The sequence below is a fragment of the Oculina patagonica genome, chromosome 1 (genome assembly GCF_052425735.1).
Source record: "Oculina patagonica isolate OP01 chromosome 1, crgOcupat, whole genome shotgun sequence".
NCBI lineage: Eukaryota > Metazoa > Cnidaria > Anthozoa > Scleractinia > Oculinidae > Oculina > Oculina patagonica.
Window position 1 is genome coordinate 298,898 of NC_135758.1, and position 17,317 is coordinate 316,214.

At 39.6% G+C, this 17,317-nt stretch overlaps 3 protein-coding genes across 3 annotated transcripts in view; 2 read left to right on the forward strand and 1 right to left on the reverse strand.

Annotated features, from left to right (window-relative positions):
• Positions 1 to 293: 293 nt before the first annotated feature.
• Positions 294 to 17,317, reverse strand: part of LOC144651836 (uncharacterized) — a 34,589-nt gene continuing 17,565 nt past the window's right edge. Inside the window, exon 2 of the mRNA XM_078511865.1 lies at positions 294 to 3,247. Coding sequence (XP_078367991.1) covers positions 2,206 to 3,247 — 1,042 coding nt within the window. The 3' untranslated portion in view covers positions 294 to 2,205. The remainder of the gene's footprint in view (positions 3,248 to 17,317) is intronic.
• Positions 4,814 to 10,390, forward strand: LOC144651904 (uncharacterized). Its single transcript, XM_078511977.1, has 9 exons — positions 4,814 to 5,050; positions 5,262 to 5,395; positions 6,770 to 6,815; positions 6,958 to 7,029; positions 7,419 to 7,489; positions 8,051 to 8,126; positions 8,478 to 8,540; positions 9,060 to 9,129; positions 10,127 to 10,390. Exons 1-9 carry the CDS (start codon positions 4,937 to 4,939, stop codon positions 10,207 to 10,209), a joined length of 729 nt encoding a protein of 242 aa, XP_078368103.1. The 5' UTR covers positions 4,814 to 4,936; the 3' UTR covers positions 10,210 to 10,390.
• Positions 14,147 to 17,200, forward strand: LOC144651542 (uncharacterized). Its single transcript, XM_078511509.1, has 6 exons — positions 14,147 to 14,427; positions 15,116 to 15,213; positions 15,767 to 15,821; positions 16,219 to 16,275; positions 16,373 to 16,477; positions 17,066 to 17,200. The coding sequence occupies exons 1-6, from the start codon at positions 14,311 to 14,313 to the stop codon at positions 17,126 to 17,128; spliced, it is 495 nt and encodes a 164-aa protein (XP_078367635.1). The 5' UTR covers positions 14,147 to 14,310; the 3' UTR covers positions 17,129 to 17,200.

Here is a 17,317-nt window from a genome sequence, read left to right on the forward strand (position 1 = left end):
GTTCTCATAATTGTTAACCTACAAATGTATCGCATCGACTGATTAATTAAAACAATAATATACTTAACGGTTTTGTGTAACACATCTTTTGAATGTCTTTTACGAGCTTGCAAAATTGTTTTGAGAGTCTACAAGTCTCTACAAATTCTTTAATTATTTCTAAAGATATGAAAAATGCATATACGAATAAGGACTGCTACTGAGTAATATTTATGATGTGCCAGATGGTGTGATCCAGCGCAAGGATCATGGTCGAGTTCGCAAAACTGAGCCAAACATTTCACGATCAAATATCTTCGTGTATGAATATAAATCAAACCACGTAACCTGTTTTGGGTGATTTTATCTAAACAACTGCAAAAGGTTTCACTGTCTTTACTGTAGTTTTTGTATAATGTCATTTCGTGACGATATCGCGGCAGTTCAAGGATATTTCCGGGACCCTTGGCAGAAGTTGGCTGTATGCATCACTGCCTCCCCCGGGGCTCCTCGGCTTGCCCGAGCATGACCGAACCGCATGGAGTATGGGGAGAGCACGAGTCAGGATTAGCGGGATGATTCGCGCGAAAATGGTAAAGCTTGGCTCCCCAGACTTACGCGCGTGTTATAACTGTTGGTAGCTTTGGTCGCAGCCGGATATTTCAAAACGTACAAACTGATCAACAAAATTACTTCAAAGACAAGGTTCCCATTTTTACGGTTCAAAGTTCGAGTGCATCATGCTGATCTCCTTTAAATTATTTTAAACTTTTATTGCTTGTGCCACACTATTGTCAATTTGTGATCTGGACTGAAAATGAAATTGGTGAAATTGAACTGCTGTTTTAAAGAAAATTTTTGAATATTCACCTCAAATGCAATTTTCCTCAAGTTCTTGGATCTTAATTCATCCAAAAAATATAACTTAAAACTGCTTTTGTTGCTCAGCAAGAGTTGTGTTTTGCTGTAGCGTGACATTCCCAACACGATGTACGATACTCGTGCAAGCAAGGACAGTCCTCGAGGCCAACCACTGACTTACTTATACCCCTTTGTAAAGACTGATGGACATTTCCGTTTTTTTTAGTTTTTTAAAAACTAAAAGAACTCGTCAACTAAAATTTCTCTCATTGTATAAGTTCTTTCCAAATGCCTAGGTACATGCATTTTGCTTTGTGTTCTACGCACTGACTTGCTAGGTTACACATTATTTCTGCGTACCCTAAGACCATCGTGTTTGCAATTTAAATTCAGTTGAAAGGGTTTCTAAAACAGCTTTCTACACAAGCTAAAATCTTGTCACAGTGGCGAGAAGGTAACTTTAGAAACCGTAAAGAGGGTCTATATTTTATCGTTGAAGATCCGCGATCTCTTTGAGAAGCTCTGTACGGTGAATGAGGGATCACGTGACCACTTCGAGTTGCTAAGGTACCGTAATGGTAAGGGGGGCATTGTGGGATACCCGACTATTCCTTCTTTGATCAAACTATTAAAACAACAATAACAGCAACAACAAATAAACCACTATCAGTTTTTGTATTAAGACTTGTCCATAACTCTACCGGAATTTCGTCGATGTCCATTATATTTCTGTGTTGGCTGCGTAAAGAAAGATTCAAAACAGTCTGTTGAGGTGCAAACGGGTGACGTTCCAAGTCACTCTTAGTTCTCTGATCTCTTGGAGCAAACTCTTGCGATGGGTAATAAAAAGGAAAATACGAGTATTGTTATTCATGCAACTTTTTGAAGCACAAAGGGAAATAAAGATTATGAAGTAAAAGGTTAAATCTGTAACCTTGGCATGCTTTTGTTGCTGTTGATTTTCCATGATCTTTATTTACATCTGACATTCTTTTTACAATAACTGTCAAATTTCTTTCACGTTTATTGGCTAATTGACGATCTTGAAAATTTCGTCAAAATGTTTACAGCGTGTTTAACGTTGCTAGTTCTGGATTAAAGCACAAACTGCAACTGAACGGGAATATCATAAAAAATTCCTGAGTTGACATGATTCAACTGTAAAGCGAAAAACAACTTTAAAATACTGACGGGAAAGTTTAATTTCAAAGAAAATACATTCCTTTGCACGAGTTTTTTTAAAGTTCTTTCAACGGGTATTTACCGTCTGGCAATAAAAGGCATTATCAACGTCTCTACTCTAATTGTCTTTCAAAAATGTAAAATACGTATACGACATAAAAGCTAGACTGTTCCCGGTAACTATTAAGTACTAACATTTATTGTTGGGATCCAGCGCAAAGAAGTAATAAAGAATTCATTGAACACAAATCTTAGCCCTATCTTTGGATTCTCAGTGGCAAAAAAGCTTACAATTTCCTTGTCTGTCTTCTTTTGTTCAAACTCGTACTTGATGTCATCTGCCAAGGTCTTGGCGAGTGGATAGCCATCATCCGGGAATGGTCTGCCAGCATCGCTATTCTTCTTTACCATTCCTTTCACCTCATCAAGTGATTTCTTCATGAAGTATCCTCGAATTGCAATATACAATGCTTTCTCATAACTATCGTAATTCTCAGAGATCGTCTTCCACGTCTTAGTCATTTCTGTCAGGCCGCCGTAGTTCTTCGGCTGGAGTCCTGCAGCTGACACGATTGGATCCAAGGCCCTCACCATGGCGTTTTGGAACTCAGTCACTGTTTTTTGTTTCTCCTCTACTTTTTGTAATGCATCATTCAACTTGCCCATCGTCCAGGATCCCAATCCAATTGTAACGCCAAGGCCTCCTAATCCGAACACTAGCGTGGCGATGCCGAGACCTTTGATGGTTTTATCGAGCTTTGGAGTACTGGAGAACGACGTTTCATATTCTGGTACTACTGGAGGCATTTCACCTTCAAGTGGAACGTATTCAAAAGGATCCAGCTCCGGCGTGATAGGCTCGTCCGGAGGTTCTTCACCTTGAGCCCTCCTGGTTCGAAAATAGCGGACAACCTGTAGGATACCTGCTGCCAAACCGGCAGCAGCCCCAGTATAGCCCATAATATTTGCCACTGTTTGGACGGCTTCCTCGGCATCGCTTTTCTTTGTGTCTTCAGTGATGTCATCCGATACCTTTTCTAGAAAGTCGCTCGGAAGTTTGTCGAGGGACTTCTTCACACGATCAAGATTGACAGCGACCATGTAGTAGATGTGATCGTACATATCGCTAGCTGCATTCACATCGTTTGCTAGGTCTTCTCCTTTCTGTTTGATCTCATCCACCTTGTTTTGTTCAGCGACAGTGAACCCAGCGCCAGCTGCTATGCTACCCAAACCAATAGCGACATTAGCGAGTTGAAGACCGATCCCCGCCATCTTAGCTTCTGTGTTCGTTTGTGATGAGCCAAGAAAACTGTAAACATATTCACAAGGCAACTAAGTATTTATAATTCCTTCATCTGCATGATTATTCGTGCAATTTTTTATGTTATCTAATTCTTCCATTACGTAATCTTCATATGTATTTGTTATGGTCAGGTTCGCTGGGCCAAACATTTCGCTACCAAATATTTTCGTGTAAGTCTTTAAATCAAGGCGCATAACATTTTTGGGGCGATTTTTATCCAAATAAATGCACAAGGTTTCACTGCCTTCACTGAAGACTTCAGTTCCATTATTTCTTTTCGTGATGATATCCTACGAGCAGTGCAGTATATTGGACAGGCTGCATGCGTCACTGCCTCGCCCCGGGCTCCTTGGCTTACCCGAGCATGACCGAGCCGCAGGGAGAACACACAGCGGTCAAGCGTGGCGCGCGTGCGCATTTCCCGTCAAAACTGCCGCAAGTAAAGCAATCTCGTCGCCAGAGGCCGCGATCCTTCTGGTCTGCGCAAGGCATCGAGACCTCTAGCTGAGCTGGACTAGCACGCCAAAAAACGGCCAAATCTGATTGGATGTTGTTCATTTCATCCACAATCTTTACAATGCTTGAAATGTGTTTGTAATTCTAATATTTTAAATGTTTAGACTTTGCAAAAGATAGATATCCGTGAAAAATATCCGTATGTCAGATTTCACTTCGGGGAAACCTGAAGTTTGCATCGCTGTCTCTTTCACGATCTGCCGTTCATTTTGAAAAAATCAAGGCCACACTAATTTAAAATTTCTCCACCGTGAAATGAAAGTAAAACTAAGAAGTTAAATGTGAAATTTCTTCGCGCCAAGAGGCACACAAGGCCCGCACTTTCAACATTGAAGTAAGCCCAATCCCAATTTCTCCTCTCCCCTCCCCAGCCGATAACAAAACGCCAACAAAGTTACCAAAAGCCTGAAAGTCGTAGCGTGACGCGTGACCTAACAGGGCGTAACCAAAACAACTTCTCTCAGTTGTTAACCGCAAGTCACGAAAAGTGGTCAAACGTCAAGTCTCTGTTCCAACTCTCGATACTCTGTTTTCTTGTAGCAAACTCTTACGACGGGTATAATGAAAAGGAAAATGGGAATGTTGTTTTCCTCGTAACTCTTTTAAAACTCAAAGAGAAAGGAAGTTTTTGGCATAAAAAGTTAACTTCTAAACACCAACAGATATAAAGAGACATATTTTTAAATGTAGATTTGTGAGATAACGGCTACACGTCTAAGCTGGAATTGCACCCCAAAATATACTGATAAGGCAAAAACTTTTTGCTCAATTCAACAAATAAAAAACAATTAAAACCGCCAAATCTTCCTATTTTGAGTAAATAACTCAACGAATACGCAAACCAAGAATTTACACAATAAAAATTCGAACGCCATCTATCACGCAGCGCAGGGAAAAAGAGAGCTTTGACATATTTTAAATTCCATGTACCCACCCTTGATAAGACATTGGTCCGCAAACATAATTAAATCTGGGTCATAGGGGTTTAACAGTTCGCGCGCGGCTCACAATATCATCTTCGTCTGCTCTCAGAGGGTTGTATCGGCATTCCGTGGCAGTTTGTATTTGGGACGAATTTTTGTAGAAAGAAAAATGGACACAATCAGAAAGAAGCTTGATGTGCTTAAACATAGCCTGCATGATGCAGAAGAACGCGCAAGTGCTGCTGAGAAAGTATTGGAGGAGCAAACAAGAAGAAACGAAAAAGTAAGGATCTCCTAAAGTTTATATCTTCTTTTTTTTACAGGTGTCAAAATAGGCCGTAGAAATTTATCTGAACTCTTTTTCTCGAGAAAAATATCGATCGTGTTTAGTTAACGACAAGATTTTGTGTCTTGCGCTGTCAAATTACACGAACAGAACAACTTTGCTAAATTTGTAAACAATTGACGTCGTGGATAATGGTTGTTCTTTGCAGGCCGAAAAGGAAGTCACCGAACTGACAAATGAGCTTCAAAAGGTTGAAGACGAACTAGATGCAGCAGAATCGCGCTTAGCTGACATAACTTTGCAACTAGAAGAGGCTGAGATACAAGCAGACGAAAATGAAAGGTATTGTACTGTACTTTATGGCCTCGAACAACTACTTTACTCTAATAAGTGTCACAAGTTACTCCAGCAACCGCCTTTTAAAAAACCTGCTCGCCTGATTTCTACAAATGACGTTTAGTTTCTCGCCGACTGTTAAAAGAACATACTTTCATAGACTGTCATATTCACCTTGTTCGCATCTGTGAGCATGTTAAATGTATACAAAGCTTTTTATGCATAATTTTAAAGAAAATATAAAACCCTGTTTTCAATTTCGGAAAAATTGCGCGCGATTTAAATTGTCTGAGTTTGCATTGCGATTCGAAAGGAGTTTTTACAAGCATTTTTCGCACAAAACTTTTATTCCCATTTAAGCGAATCACATTTTCGAAGAACAGAGTTTTGAGTTTAGTCATTTCGTGACATGAATTGATTCCAACAGGGAAGAATAGGTCATTCTCTATAAACAGAAACATTTTTTTTGCTTCATGTACATTTGATTTGGCAGCCCTAACCGAAAATGCAATGCTTACTAACTTGACTCGTTTTATGAAGTGCAATGTAATTTCTCAGTTAGGTCTAAAGATATTTGGTTATAAACAGTTTGTTTCGCTGAAAGCAAATTAATCAAAGGGATTGATTTTTCGGTTCGTTTGGCACGGTAAGGGTGTAGCCCTCTTAGCCAATGAGATTCGAGGTATAGCTAACCTCCCCAGATTTAATCTTTGCAGAAAAAATTGCAATTTCCATGCAGACGATTCAATCAGTTATTGTCTTTGGACAGCTTGACTCTTGTGCAATTATAATTATTATTGTAATGATGGAGGATAAAAGAAAACATTTCACGAACGAACAATCTCGTACCCAATGCCATATTAAACTCAACCCTTGCAGAGGTCAAGCGTACGGCGCGTTAGTTGAGGTTTGGATAAATTCTCCTGGTAGACTTATAACAGTGCTCGTAACAGCTGTCAGGTGAACTTGAATAAATTTTCGTCGCAGACTCATAACAGTGCTCGTAAAAATCGCCTATTCTGCCGGACATAGCTGGCATAATACTCGCTGCCGCAAACGGCCAATAGCTTAGAGCTTTCCACACCGAAGACTCAATTTTTTTTGCCACGTATTTTGATTTGAATGAATCCGGGAGTGGCGTTGACTTTTTGCGTTTCGCCGCTGACTCACTATTTCCCAGGGCCAGCCTTCCTAAGGGTTTTCAAGAAAGGGTGAAATAAAATAGAGCAATGAGTCCAAATGTTTGACAACTAATAAACGTTGCTTGAATGGTTAAATAAGTATCGAAAACTTGTCGATACGGCTTCCTTTGTACAGTTGTTTAATTTATGACAAAATACAAATGACCGGCTTGATAATTTAATTTTCTTTTTTCTGCAGAGTGAGAAAGGTGCTGGAAACCAGGGCACTTGGAGATGAAGAGCGGGTAATAAATCTTTCTTTTTTTCCATTTTGCTCCGCTACTCGTTGCTGTTGCTTGCGTATGAAGAAGTCATTTATTTGGTCACGTGAGGGTTCGCGACGTTCTAAATTAATCTAGCTATTTTCGTGTTTCTATTTTTTAACAGCAAGTTCAGTTTGAAGCCAAGTTGGAAGAAGAGAGAGAAAGGCACACATCTGCAGAAGCTGAGATTGAAGAAGTAAGTCTTGGAAATCACAAGTTCACCCAACGCTAGACACTTTATAATCACGTATATTCTCGGAAAAAGCTCACTTGCAAGTAACTCCCGTCACGTCACCAAACTCGATCACTGTCGACTGATTTACAGATCATTCTTATTACAATAATCAATTGTATGATCACGTGATCCGCTAGTCACTCAAACTTTATTTACATCACTATCATTGGCCGTACTATTTCGGTCACGGTTCTTGTCACGATAGCAGTATCCTAGCAGTATCCTGTTGTCACGCACCTGTAAATCTCTAACAGTAAGAGCAAGAGGTGTGATAGTACGTGTATTAATCGGTTGCTAGAGTCATCACATTGTACCAATGTACTTTCTGCTATGAATTATTTAACTTGTAGCTTGAAGCCAAGCTTGCTGCAGCAGAAGAAGAACTCGAAGAGTTGGAAAGCCGTGCTGAGGATGCCGATGAGTAAGTAGTAGGGTGGGAAACCGGGGGGGGGGTACCCGGGAGTAATGGGGGCGGGAACTCTTTGAGAGGAGGGAGAATACAGGGTGGGAAGCAGGATTCTTAAGGTGACGGGAACTGAGAGAAATTGGGAAAAGAAACCCGGAACAGTGCGTAATATTTTGCAATAGAAATAGCATTAAGAGGCGGAAACCACTAAGGGGCTTGAAATGGGAGAAAAAGGAACAGGAAGCGGGAATTTCAGATCTCCTGTCTAACTCCCGATCCAGAGTTTCTCCCAAAAACCGGGGGAGGGGGAGAAGGACGAATTGAAGATGGGAGTTTTCTTGTCCATAAAAAGAGGGAGGGGCGTTACGGAATGAATATGGGCCCTTTCTTGCCCTTATAAGGCAGAGGTCTCCTAGATCCGTCAGCCGCCACTACACAGTCTTACAGAGATATAAATGGAAAATCAAACACAATTTCACTTTTCTCAGCAAATGTATAGCACTTTATCACAACTGCCTGGTTTTGTTTTCACTGTAAAACAGGTTCGAACTGAGTTTTTTTTCCCTTTTCGAACAGACGAGTCAAAGAGCTGGAAGAAGAAGATAATCTGGTCGGAAACAGTCTGCGTTCTCTGGAAATCCAGACTAATGAGGTATTCATATCGCTTTAATCGTTTGTCACCATCGCTGCCGTCTCGTCGCCCCAGTCCCTCATTCCAGCTCTCTTCCCACGTATTGATCAGACAGTGTAACTGGTGCGCGCGCCTGTTTTATAAGATTTATTTGACTTTTTCCATACAGAGATGTTTTTTAAAGTTTTGTTGTAAAAGAGGCAAGGGAGATTGAATTAACGATATCATCATTAAAGAGTTAAAGGACCTTGAAATTTGTTAACATAATGAGGCGATGTAATGAGAGGCGTAAGATATCACTGAAGATGAAACGCGATACTTCATGCAAAATAGTTGTAGTTTTTAAAGAGACCTTTGATTGTTCTACAACAGGGTAGCAGACGTGAGCAGGAGTTAGAAGACAAAATCCAGAAAATCAGTGACGAATACGAAGAGGTCAGTGAGTTTGTTTGTGTTGTCCGACCCGGGGTGGAGTGGGGGGGGGGGGGGTGGAGGTGGGGAGGAGAGGACTCCCATACGAAAGGGACGGGGATGCTCGTCGCCTCGCTAAGGGGTGTAAATATTACGGATTTTGGTCTCACTTAGGGTGTTCCGGCCACGTGAAGGACAGTAAAAATATTCTTGGGCGTTTTTCGTTTTCGGCCCGGGCACAGTATATAGTAGCTCATGGTCTCCTTCGATGTCACGCAAGAATCGTTACTAGTGGAGCTTAGTGGGAAAAGCGTTGCATGATGTCAGAAATTTAATTTAGCGATTGGACTATCCTCCTTTACAGCAAGGCTGCTCTCTTTGCGTGATAACCCAAGTAACACCTTCAAAAGCCATTTGAGTATACTTTTCTGTAACTTATATTAAATAACATCTTTTGAGCACGCGTTGTTTGTTTTTTAAATTTTATATGTAATTACTATTCCTATATTTTTATCATTTTGTTTTAAACCTTTTGCCTTGTAGACGGTGAAGCGTGCTGACGAGGCCGAAAGCAGAGTTAGTGATTTGGAAAGGGAAGCTGACGCAGTAGATGGTATGAATAATGACCTTTGACTTGCTATCGGCCCAGTCTCTATAGGCATTCTCGGCACGGGGCTGGGCAATCTGGACTGACGTCACTGAATTCCCGTCCCAAGCTTTTCGCAGTCATTGAAACAAGAGAGATCGACTGGGGAATAGGCCGTCTTTCCATTATATCACATGCAAAGAATGTCAACACTGATAGGGCTTCCCCTGACTCGTCGAAAATTGCGGCCAGACGCGAAGGACTCACGCCGCACTCAAACGTTACCATCCCCCCCCCCCCCCAAAAAAAAGTGCAGCATTGCTACAAAATCCAACATCTCGACGATTCAGGGAGCATATTTCGGGGAAGGGGAATGCCAGTTAAAATTAGTGCTTGAGCTTCTGCTTCGGGAGGTCTGTGGAAGGTAGGGAACGTTGCGTCCTTCTCGGGGCAATTGACAATTTATTCTTACAGTGCCAATCTTCATGTAGAAATGAGTAAATTACTAGCCTTTAAGGAGTGTAAAACACTGGTTACCCCTCCTCCCGAGAAATGACTAAATACAGACAACTCTCTCCTAACGGACACCTCCATAAGACGGGGCACCTTTCTAAAACGGACACTTGAAGCTGGTCCCTGAAGTCCTTTAGTCATTTTTCTGTAACTTAATTCACTTAAAGACAGATAGAATGAGAACATACCATGAAGTGTACCTTTCTATTATTTTAGTCCAGTTTGCCACTGGTAACAAAATTTACTGGTGTCAGGATACAACGGCTCTCTTTTTAAAAGGCTTTCACCTCTCTGAGACAACCCTGCGTAACTGGCGGGGATCGGAGTAGTGAAGTTGAATTTTGCCCTTAGGACCAAGGCAATCGCGAAAATTTCCTTGGACCTTGCCGCTTGCGTTTGCGTGTTCGCGCCGCCAAAGAAAAGCACCCGCGCGGGATCCCGCCAGCTACCGTCTCAGAGAGAGTACTGTCTTCTCGGCCACGAACTAACTCTCCAATCTGTTTATTTTTAGCCGCTCTGGAGAAAATCAAGGAACAGCACGCCGCGGCAGAGGCAGAATTAAATTCTACTCTACAGGAATTTGAGGAAATGTGAGACACGAAAGACCAGGGGCTTGATGTGACGAGTGGAAATGATTTAGTATACGTTAAAATAACCGGGATAGATGTCTTCTTTTGCCGCAGTTTTAAACTTTATCGGGGTAGCTCTTTTTAGAAGTGGCAATTTATTATGACTTATTTTTTTAAAGCGTTAATAAATAAAGCATTTTGCTTGATATATTTATGCGTGGTGGTTTAATTGTAAGGTAACTGCAATACTGTGGAACCTCTATTTAACTAAGTCCACGATATAACGGACGATATTCTTCGCCCCAGTAATAGTTGCAGATGAGGTGCAAAACGTCCAAAATATGGCACGAAATCACGATTCGCGCATTTTGTCGCATATTATTTCCTTTTGGAGTTAAAACTGACCAGTTTATAGTGAGCGATATTGGCGCTCCGATTTTTTTTCGTTGGGCGTTTTCTTGAGCACTTTTAGCCCAGCGAAGAACATAGCCCTTTGGGTACTCTCCTGCTGAATAAGATATGTGCTGTTCCAAAGACTCCAAAGGGTAAGGTTTTTAAGGTTTTGAGCTATCTTAACGTGTCAAACGAGGACTCAGTGTTGCAGATACATTGTCGGCGGACACAAATGTTTCCCTGTTTGCTCGCACGAGCAACATTTGTCGCGGACACAAAATTTGTATCCGAGACACAAAAAATGTTTCTGATTTTTGTCAAAAACATTTTGTATCCGCAACAAATGTTTCCCTGTTTACGCGGCATGGAAACAAAACATTTGTTTTGTGTGCGCTCGTTTGCCCACTCAAGAAACATCATGAACAACAATGTATCCGCAACAATGTGTCCAAGTTTGCCAGGCGCGTAGCTGAGGTTTTAGGAAGGGTGTTCGTATTGACAGGAATATTTTTTAGGGGGTTATTAAATACGAGCGCCGAAGGCGCGAGCTTCTGGGGGGTCTGGGGGCATGTCCCCCAGAATATTTTGAAATCTAGAGGCCCGGAAATGCTATTTTCAGCATTGTGCACGTCAATATTTCAAACTCAATGGAGTGTAAAATAACACTTATTTCCGGCGATTTGTTAACTTGATTCATTCATACATACATACCGGCTTAGTACACTAAACGTTTTACAAAAGCTTGACTTGTGGTACAAAGGCATCTCAGGGTAAAAGCTTAAGCCCCCCAGACCCCGGCTCTACCGTCAATGTACTAAACGCAGCGTCAAAGCGTCAATATGCATTAAATACACGTATCAACTGGGTCCCCCGAAATTGTATTTCCCGCCTTTCGTCTATTGATACTCCATTTATCAAATCCCGAACGCTTGTTAAGGAAATATTTTTCAACGATGGGATTATTTTGACTACATATAATACTAGGTCACTAGGATATATTGAGGCCACTTACTAATTCACTACAGGACTATTCGTAAAGCAAACTTGACAATTGCATCATCCTCGGGTGGAGGTCATGAGAACCAATGAGGAGAGCCCATTCTCCTAACAATTTAATACTTTCCCGATACTTTTTGCGTTTTCTTGCAGGGTAATTTAAAAGCTGCAACACTAAATGTTTGTTTTCAATTCCCCCACTATTTGCTAAAAGCTGAAAATCAACAGTTTGTGTTTTCAGTCCTTCATTATTGACCTCCAAAGGGGGTTCGTTCGAACCCCTCGAACCCCCCTTCCTACGCGCCTGTTTGCCACCACCTTTAAGGTACCCCACCCAAGGCACCCAAACATTCAAATGGAGTACCTCATACACGAATCCTACACGAGGAATTTTTCTTGTTAATCCCTAAGCATATATAGTACTTACCTCATTGTAGAAAGGGCACTAAGTTTCAATTGAAAAGGTGAAAATCAGTGGCGTTATACAACTGTGAAAGTTTAATATACGCCTTTATATGCAGTAGCACCTTACATATCCCGTTGTAAAAAGGACGACAATTTTATTGTACAGTGGTCTATGCTACTGGTACATGTACATGCTTCTCTATACCTGGACACCCAGGGAAATATCAAACCGGGATTGCATCTAACAATTTAATTCACTGTTTATTTAATTTAATTGTACCAGAGGCTAAACAGTTCTCGATGATCTTTTTTTAAAAAGATCATCACTCTTACCTCTCGAGTCAATAAAAGATGTCACTATAATTAAACCGGTTGGATTCTCCCAACTGCACTCGGCCTCTGCAAATATCGGAAAAATGGATTTTATGTTACATTGATTTAAGGAACAAGATAATTGGACAGTTACTTAAAACTTTCATAAAAAATAATGTTTTCATTCAAGAGACGAGCAAGAAAACCATTTTATATGAAGTAGAGCTGTTTATTAAATTTCCACGTTGTAATTTAATTGGCACGTGCATGGGAACTGCACATTTTAATTTATCCCAGACAAGTTTGAATTGTCTGAAATATTTTAGAGGATCTGTCTAATCTGGCATTCTACTGTACAGAGCTTTGGTCGCGAGTCGTGCATACACTTTTGAAAGGTAAGTGATCAAACCATTTTGATACAGTTTTATGGAACAGCTTTCTTAAATAAGTGCCACAGTAAAAAAAATATTTTTTTATATACAAACCTGAAACAGTTTAAATTTAGATCGTCTGGGCTTGTAATTAACTCTGCATCTGGGCTGCAAAAATCGAAGGCCTCGATATATTTCCGGTCAAAAAAATAATTTTAAACCAGTAATTCGAATAAAGGTAGAAAAAAAGTATGCAATACATGTTAGTTTGCCAGGAGTGTTGTATGCAAGTCGGACAATTCGTAATCCTATGTAAATTTTGCAAACTTCGATTTGCCCGGTTTTGGCGGGAAAATGTCGTTCGCAGCAAATCCCTTTCAATACTTCGCTGGTCATTCTATAAACTTGTTCGATCGATGTTTAACAAGTTACGAAATATTTCGTGTAAACTTAGCCGATTTTTACTTTCTACATTTATATTTTATTCGCAATACATTTTTGCTCCTGAAATTTCAGAGATGGTTTGGTCACTACAATACGATAAAAATTCCTTTCACTTGGATCAAAAAAGAAACACCACAACAGGAGATTTTTTTTGTACGAAATGCAGAATAAAACATACATTTTCTAGCTGTTTAGTGTATTAGGAAGCTGTTGATAGTGTTTTACCTTATAAGAAGATTTTTAATTTTAGTAGGCTGAATAATTCATCATTTATCCATTCTCCTGGTGGAGAATTGGGCGAGTGCTGAATATACATGAAAATTATCTTTATTGTAATTCCTTATGGGAAAATATGTTTCTCTTTCAAAAAATTAATTATATTGGCCAGAAGGTTCCAAGTTTCTTTTTTAGTTTTCGTTCATGCCCGGGAAAATCGTGTCACGCATTCTTTGCTTGCTGTTCGGAAAGAGACTGGATTCCAAAATATTGTAACGCTATAATGAGCGTGACTATATATGCGAATAACTTTTACAAATAATGTAGATATTGATTTAACTGTTTTGAAGTAAATCTCTAATGCATGTTAACATTTTACTAGCTTGTTTTTTCATCTTACAACTGGTTGACAATATATTTAGGGCCAATTCATAAATTCATTGGAGGGTGTGCAAATCCCTATAAAAAATTTTATAGGCACCTCCAAGCAGAGATAAAACTTTTTTAGGACCTCCTGCTCTGATTTAAACCTAGGAAAAATTATATGCCCCTCCCAATCCCTACTATATTTCCCTAATTCCCTACCTATTTATTTCCATAAAGTTGCTACTCCAAGGTAAAAATTATTAATTAAAGTGATTTATTAAGAATAATTTATTCATATATTTGCAAGACAATGCAATTCCTATGAAAAATCTCAAGAATACCACTTGCAAACTGGTTTCAAAATTCAGCCCCACCCCCATTATGATAGACAAAAAATTCAGGATCCCTCATTTTCTTACCCATCCCAGCCAATAAAAAATACAATGAACAGTCCCTTAATGGACCATTTAGGAAACATGGCAACTAAATATTTTTAGTCACTGCATATAACCATCAGAAACTTGAGAATTAAATTTGCAGCCTGATAAGCCACTTGGCGTATAAACAAAATTTGCTTCCTTTAATTAATTCACTGTCCAAACCAATCACATTTCCACTGCAGAATGCAGGTTCCCTACAAACACGACAGACCTTCACGATCTGTGTCTCCAGTGGAAGTATGGACAGAACATGGAATTCATGTTTTAAACAGAGTGTTTGTGAGAGGCATACCCAACAAGGTGAGTTGATAACTAAAAATCCCCATTAATGATTGTAAATAGCTAGTTTTAAAAACTCTTATATTCTTAGTATTTTTATTTTTTAATTTTTTTTCTATATATTTGTAAAGCGCATTTGGTCATATTTACATGTTAATTTGCGCCATAGAAATCTTAAATATTATTATTATTGCTGAGGGTTTGTAGAGTACACGAATGCTGAGCCTTGATTTTGAGGTGGGGGATGGGGGACAGAAAAAGGGGGAATCCCATATGAAAGTGAATTCATTAATTCATTCGTGGAAGTGTGGTTCAAGTTATTTTCTACCTGCAAGAGGTACCAATGTAAATCGTTCTTTCATGAGTAAAAAGTGATACTGGCTGTCATTTGGAGCCCCACCCCCCCCCTTCCCCAGTACTCTATATTGAGTATTGCCTTTGAATGGAGTGCTGGTCATGGAAACATTTGTACTTTGCCTTACAAATACATTTTGGGAGTGGGATGGGTAAGGAAAAATATATTTAAGTTCTCATAGAAGGAAGGAGGGAGGAAGAAATGGGGGTGTCCTTGTAGAGCTCCCCAGCTAGGACATTGTGGACTGCCCCATCTGAATAGAGGAGAATTTAACAGCTGTCAGCTAGAACAACAAATTGTGGGACAAAGGGTATAAGTATAATGTTGTTTGTTTTTTGCTGTTTCTTCTTGTAGATGACTGAACTACAACTAGAAATACTGTTTGGTGGAATGGGTTACGAAGTCATAAATGTTAGGATTGTGGAGGATATTAAAACAGGTGCTAATAAGGGGTAAGCTGCTAAACCTTACAGTATATTGTGCCAAGAATGTTATGACTTGTAAATGAACCAATTCAATTATGCATTACATTGATATTTTCCTCGTTGGAGAGTAATATGATCCCTGACCAATAACAGAAACAAACAACTTTGTCTGAAAGTTAAGTCACCAAATTAAAAAGCAATATAGCCAAACAGCAATGAGGAGGATGCAAGATTAAAATTCCAACTCGAAACATGCTTCCCCTCCCCACCATTGCCAGGTATAATAAATGATCCTAATTAAGCAAACAAATCAGGCTTGATTTCCACTGCATCAAGTCGTCCTTTCCCAAACAGCCACTTGTAATAATAGAGCCAATAGAGAAATGCATGTGTTACATCCTGCTCAAGTGTAGAGAACTTTGTCTGCCTTTGAGCGTTTAGTTACTGGGGTACCAGTAGTATCACCTCGCTCTCTCAGACAGAAGGCCTTCACCTTTCCAAGACAAACAGAGAGCTGTTACTGTTTCCACCTTATCAGAGTGGGGGTTAAATGTCTATGTTCTCTTTCTGTATATTCCAGCTACGGTTTTGTAACATTTCGCACTGCTGAGGAAGCAAGGAAAGTTCAAGAAATGGTATGGCTTGTTATTATTCTACATGCATATTTTGTGTGTGTGTGATACATTATGCTTAAGGTAGTGTGGCTGAGTGGTTTAGGGGGCTGGTGTTGTAACCCGGAAGTCCTCTACCCTGCCACTAGATGAATTTGCTGTTGGTTGTCCCAAGTTCAAATCCTTGGTCACGCTTTGTAAATAGCCAACTGGTCTGCCTACTGCCAGCCAGATTTCAAATCATGTTATGTTCCTTTAAATTATTTGTTTGCTCTGTTTCGATGGCATGCCTGGAAACTAGCTACCGGTATCTCAAAAATAAGTGCATGACACTATAAACACTTACATTTTTCTTCATTACAAGGGATCTGTTAGCCGTAAACTAAATGTTTTTCACCCATAAATAAAATTTTCTTTTTAGGGCTTGGTGCAGTGGAATGGTAAAGTTCTTCAAGTTGATGTGGCAGTGAAACGAAAGGTAAACATGACATTTAACTTGTAATTTTCAACAAGTAGCAAATTAATCCATCTCAATTCAAATAACCAGAATTTGATTGGTTGGTTGTATGTTTCAGACAATGTTGCGGGTCCTTAAGCAGCAGTATGCCATGTCACAGAGTACCCCAGTTTATGTCATGGCTCAACCAGACACAGCACTACCAGTCATTATGGAAGGCAATGTAAGAATAACTAAACTCTGACTAGTAAAAGTGGAGTAAGTTCCCAGTGGGGGTGGGGGACTCCCATGACCCCTCCTGCTCTTCTTCTTTCTTATGGGTGTTACTTATGGATTTTCTTATGAGTATCCCATCCCTTTTGTATGAGAGTACAATCCTCCCCTCTGGGAATGGATTTCAACTTTTTTTCATTTTTTTTTGATAATCTCATTAAACCTTTTACTGTCAGTTATACCTAATACACCTATTTGAAGAAACCTTGGCCATGTGTATTGCATAAGCCATGAACGATATGACCCAATCGTATTCTGGGTAGACAGCACTGGTAAGCTAAGTAATATTCCTTTTATTGATAATCAAAATATTTTCTTTCTTTGAGAGCCTTAAGAGCATGTTTTTTGCCACCTACCTTATCATCATGTTTATTCTGTCAAAGACAAAGATTATTTTTTTCGATTTCTCAGTAAGCATTTGGTTTGCATCGTTCATGGTTTATTATTTTCATGGGTCAACGATTCTTCGATCAGGTGTATACGGTAATAATCCTTTAAAAAAAATCATTAAAAAATAATTTGCTTATTTCATTCAAAGGTGTGGTGTCAAGAGTTTAACCGAATCCTACCAGTTGAAAACTGGATGCAACTGTATGCATAGGAAGGAAGGTGGAAGAAAGAATCAAGAATGCCAGTGCTGGAAACTTGGACTTCTGTTGTGTTTATATACTAGGACATAAAAACAATTATATTTACAAATGATGTATAGGAAAGAATAATAAGCAAATAATAAAAATAATCAGTAATTTAACTGTAAGGGATTAAATCGAAAATATCAGAAAATATTATG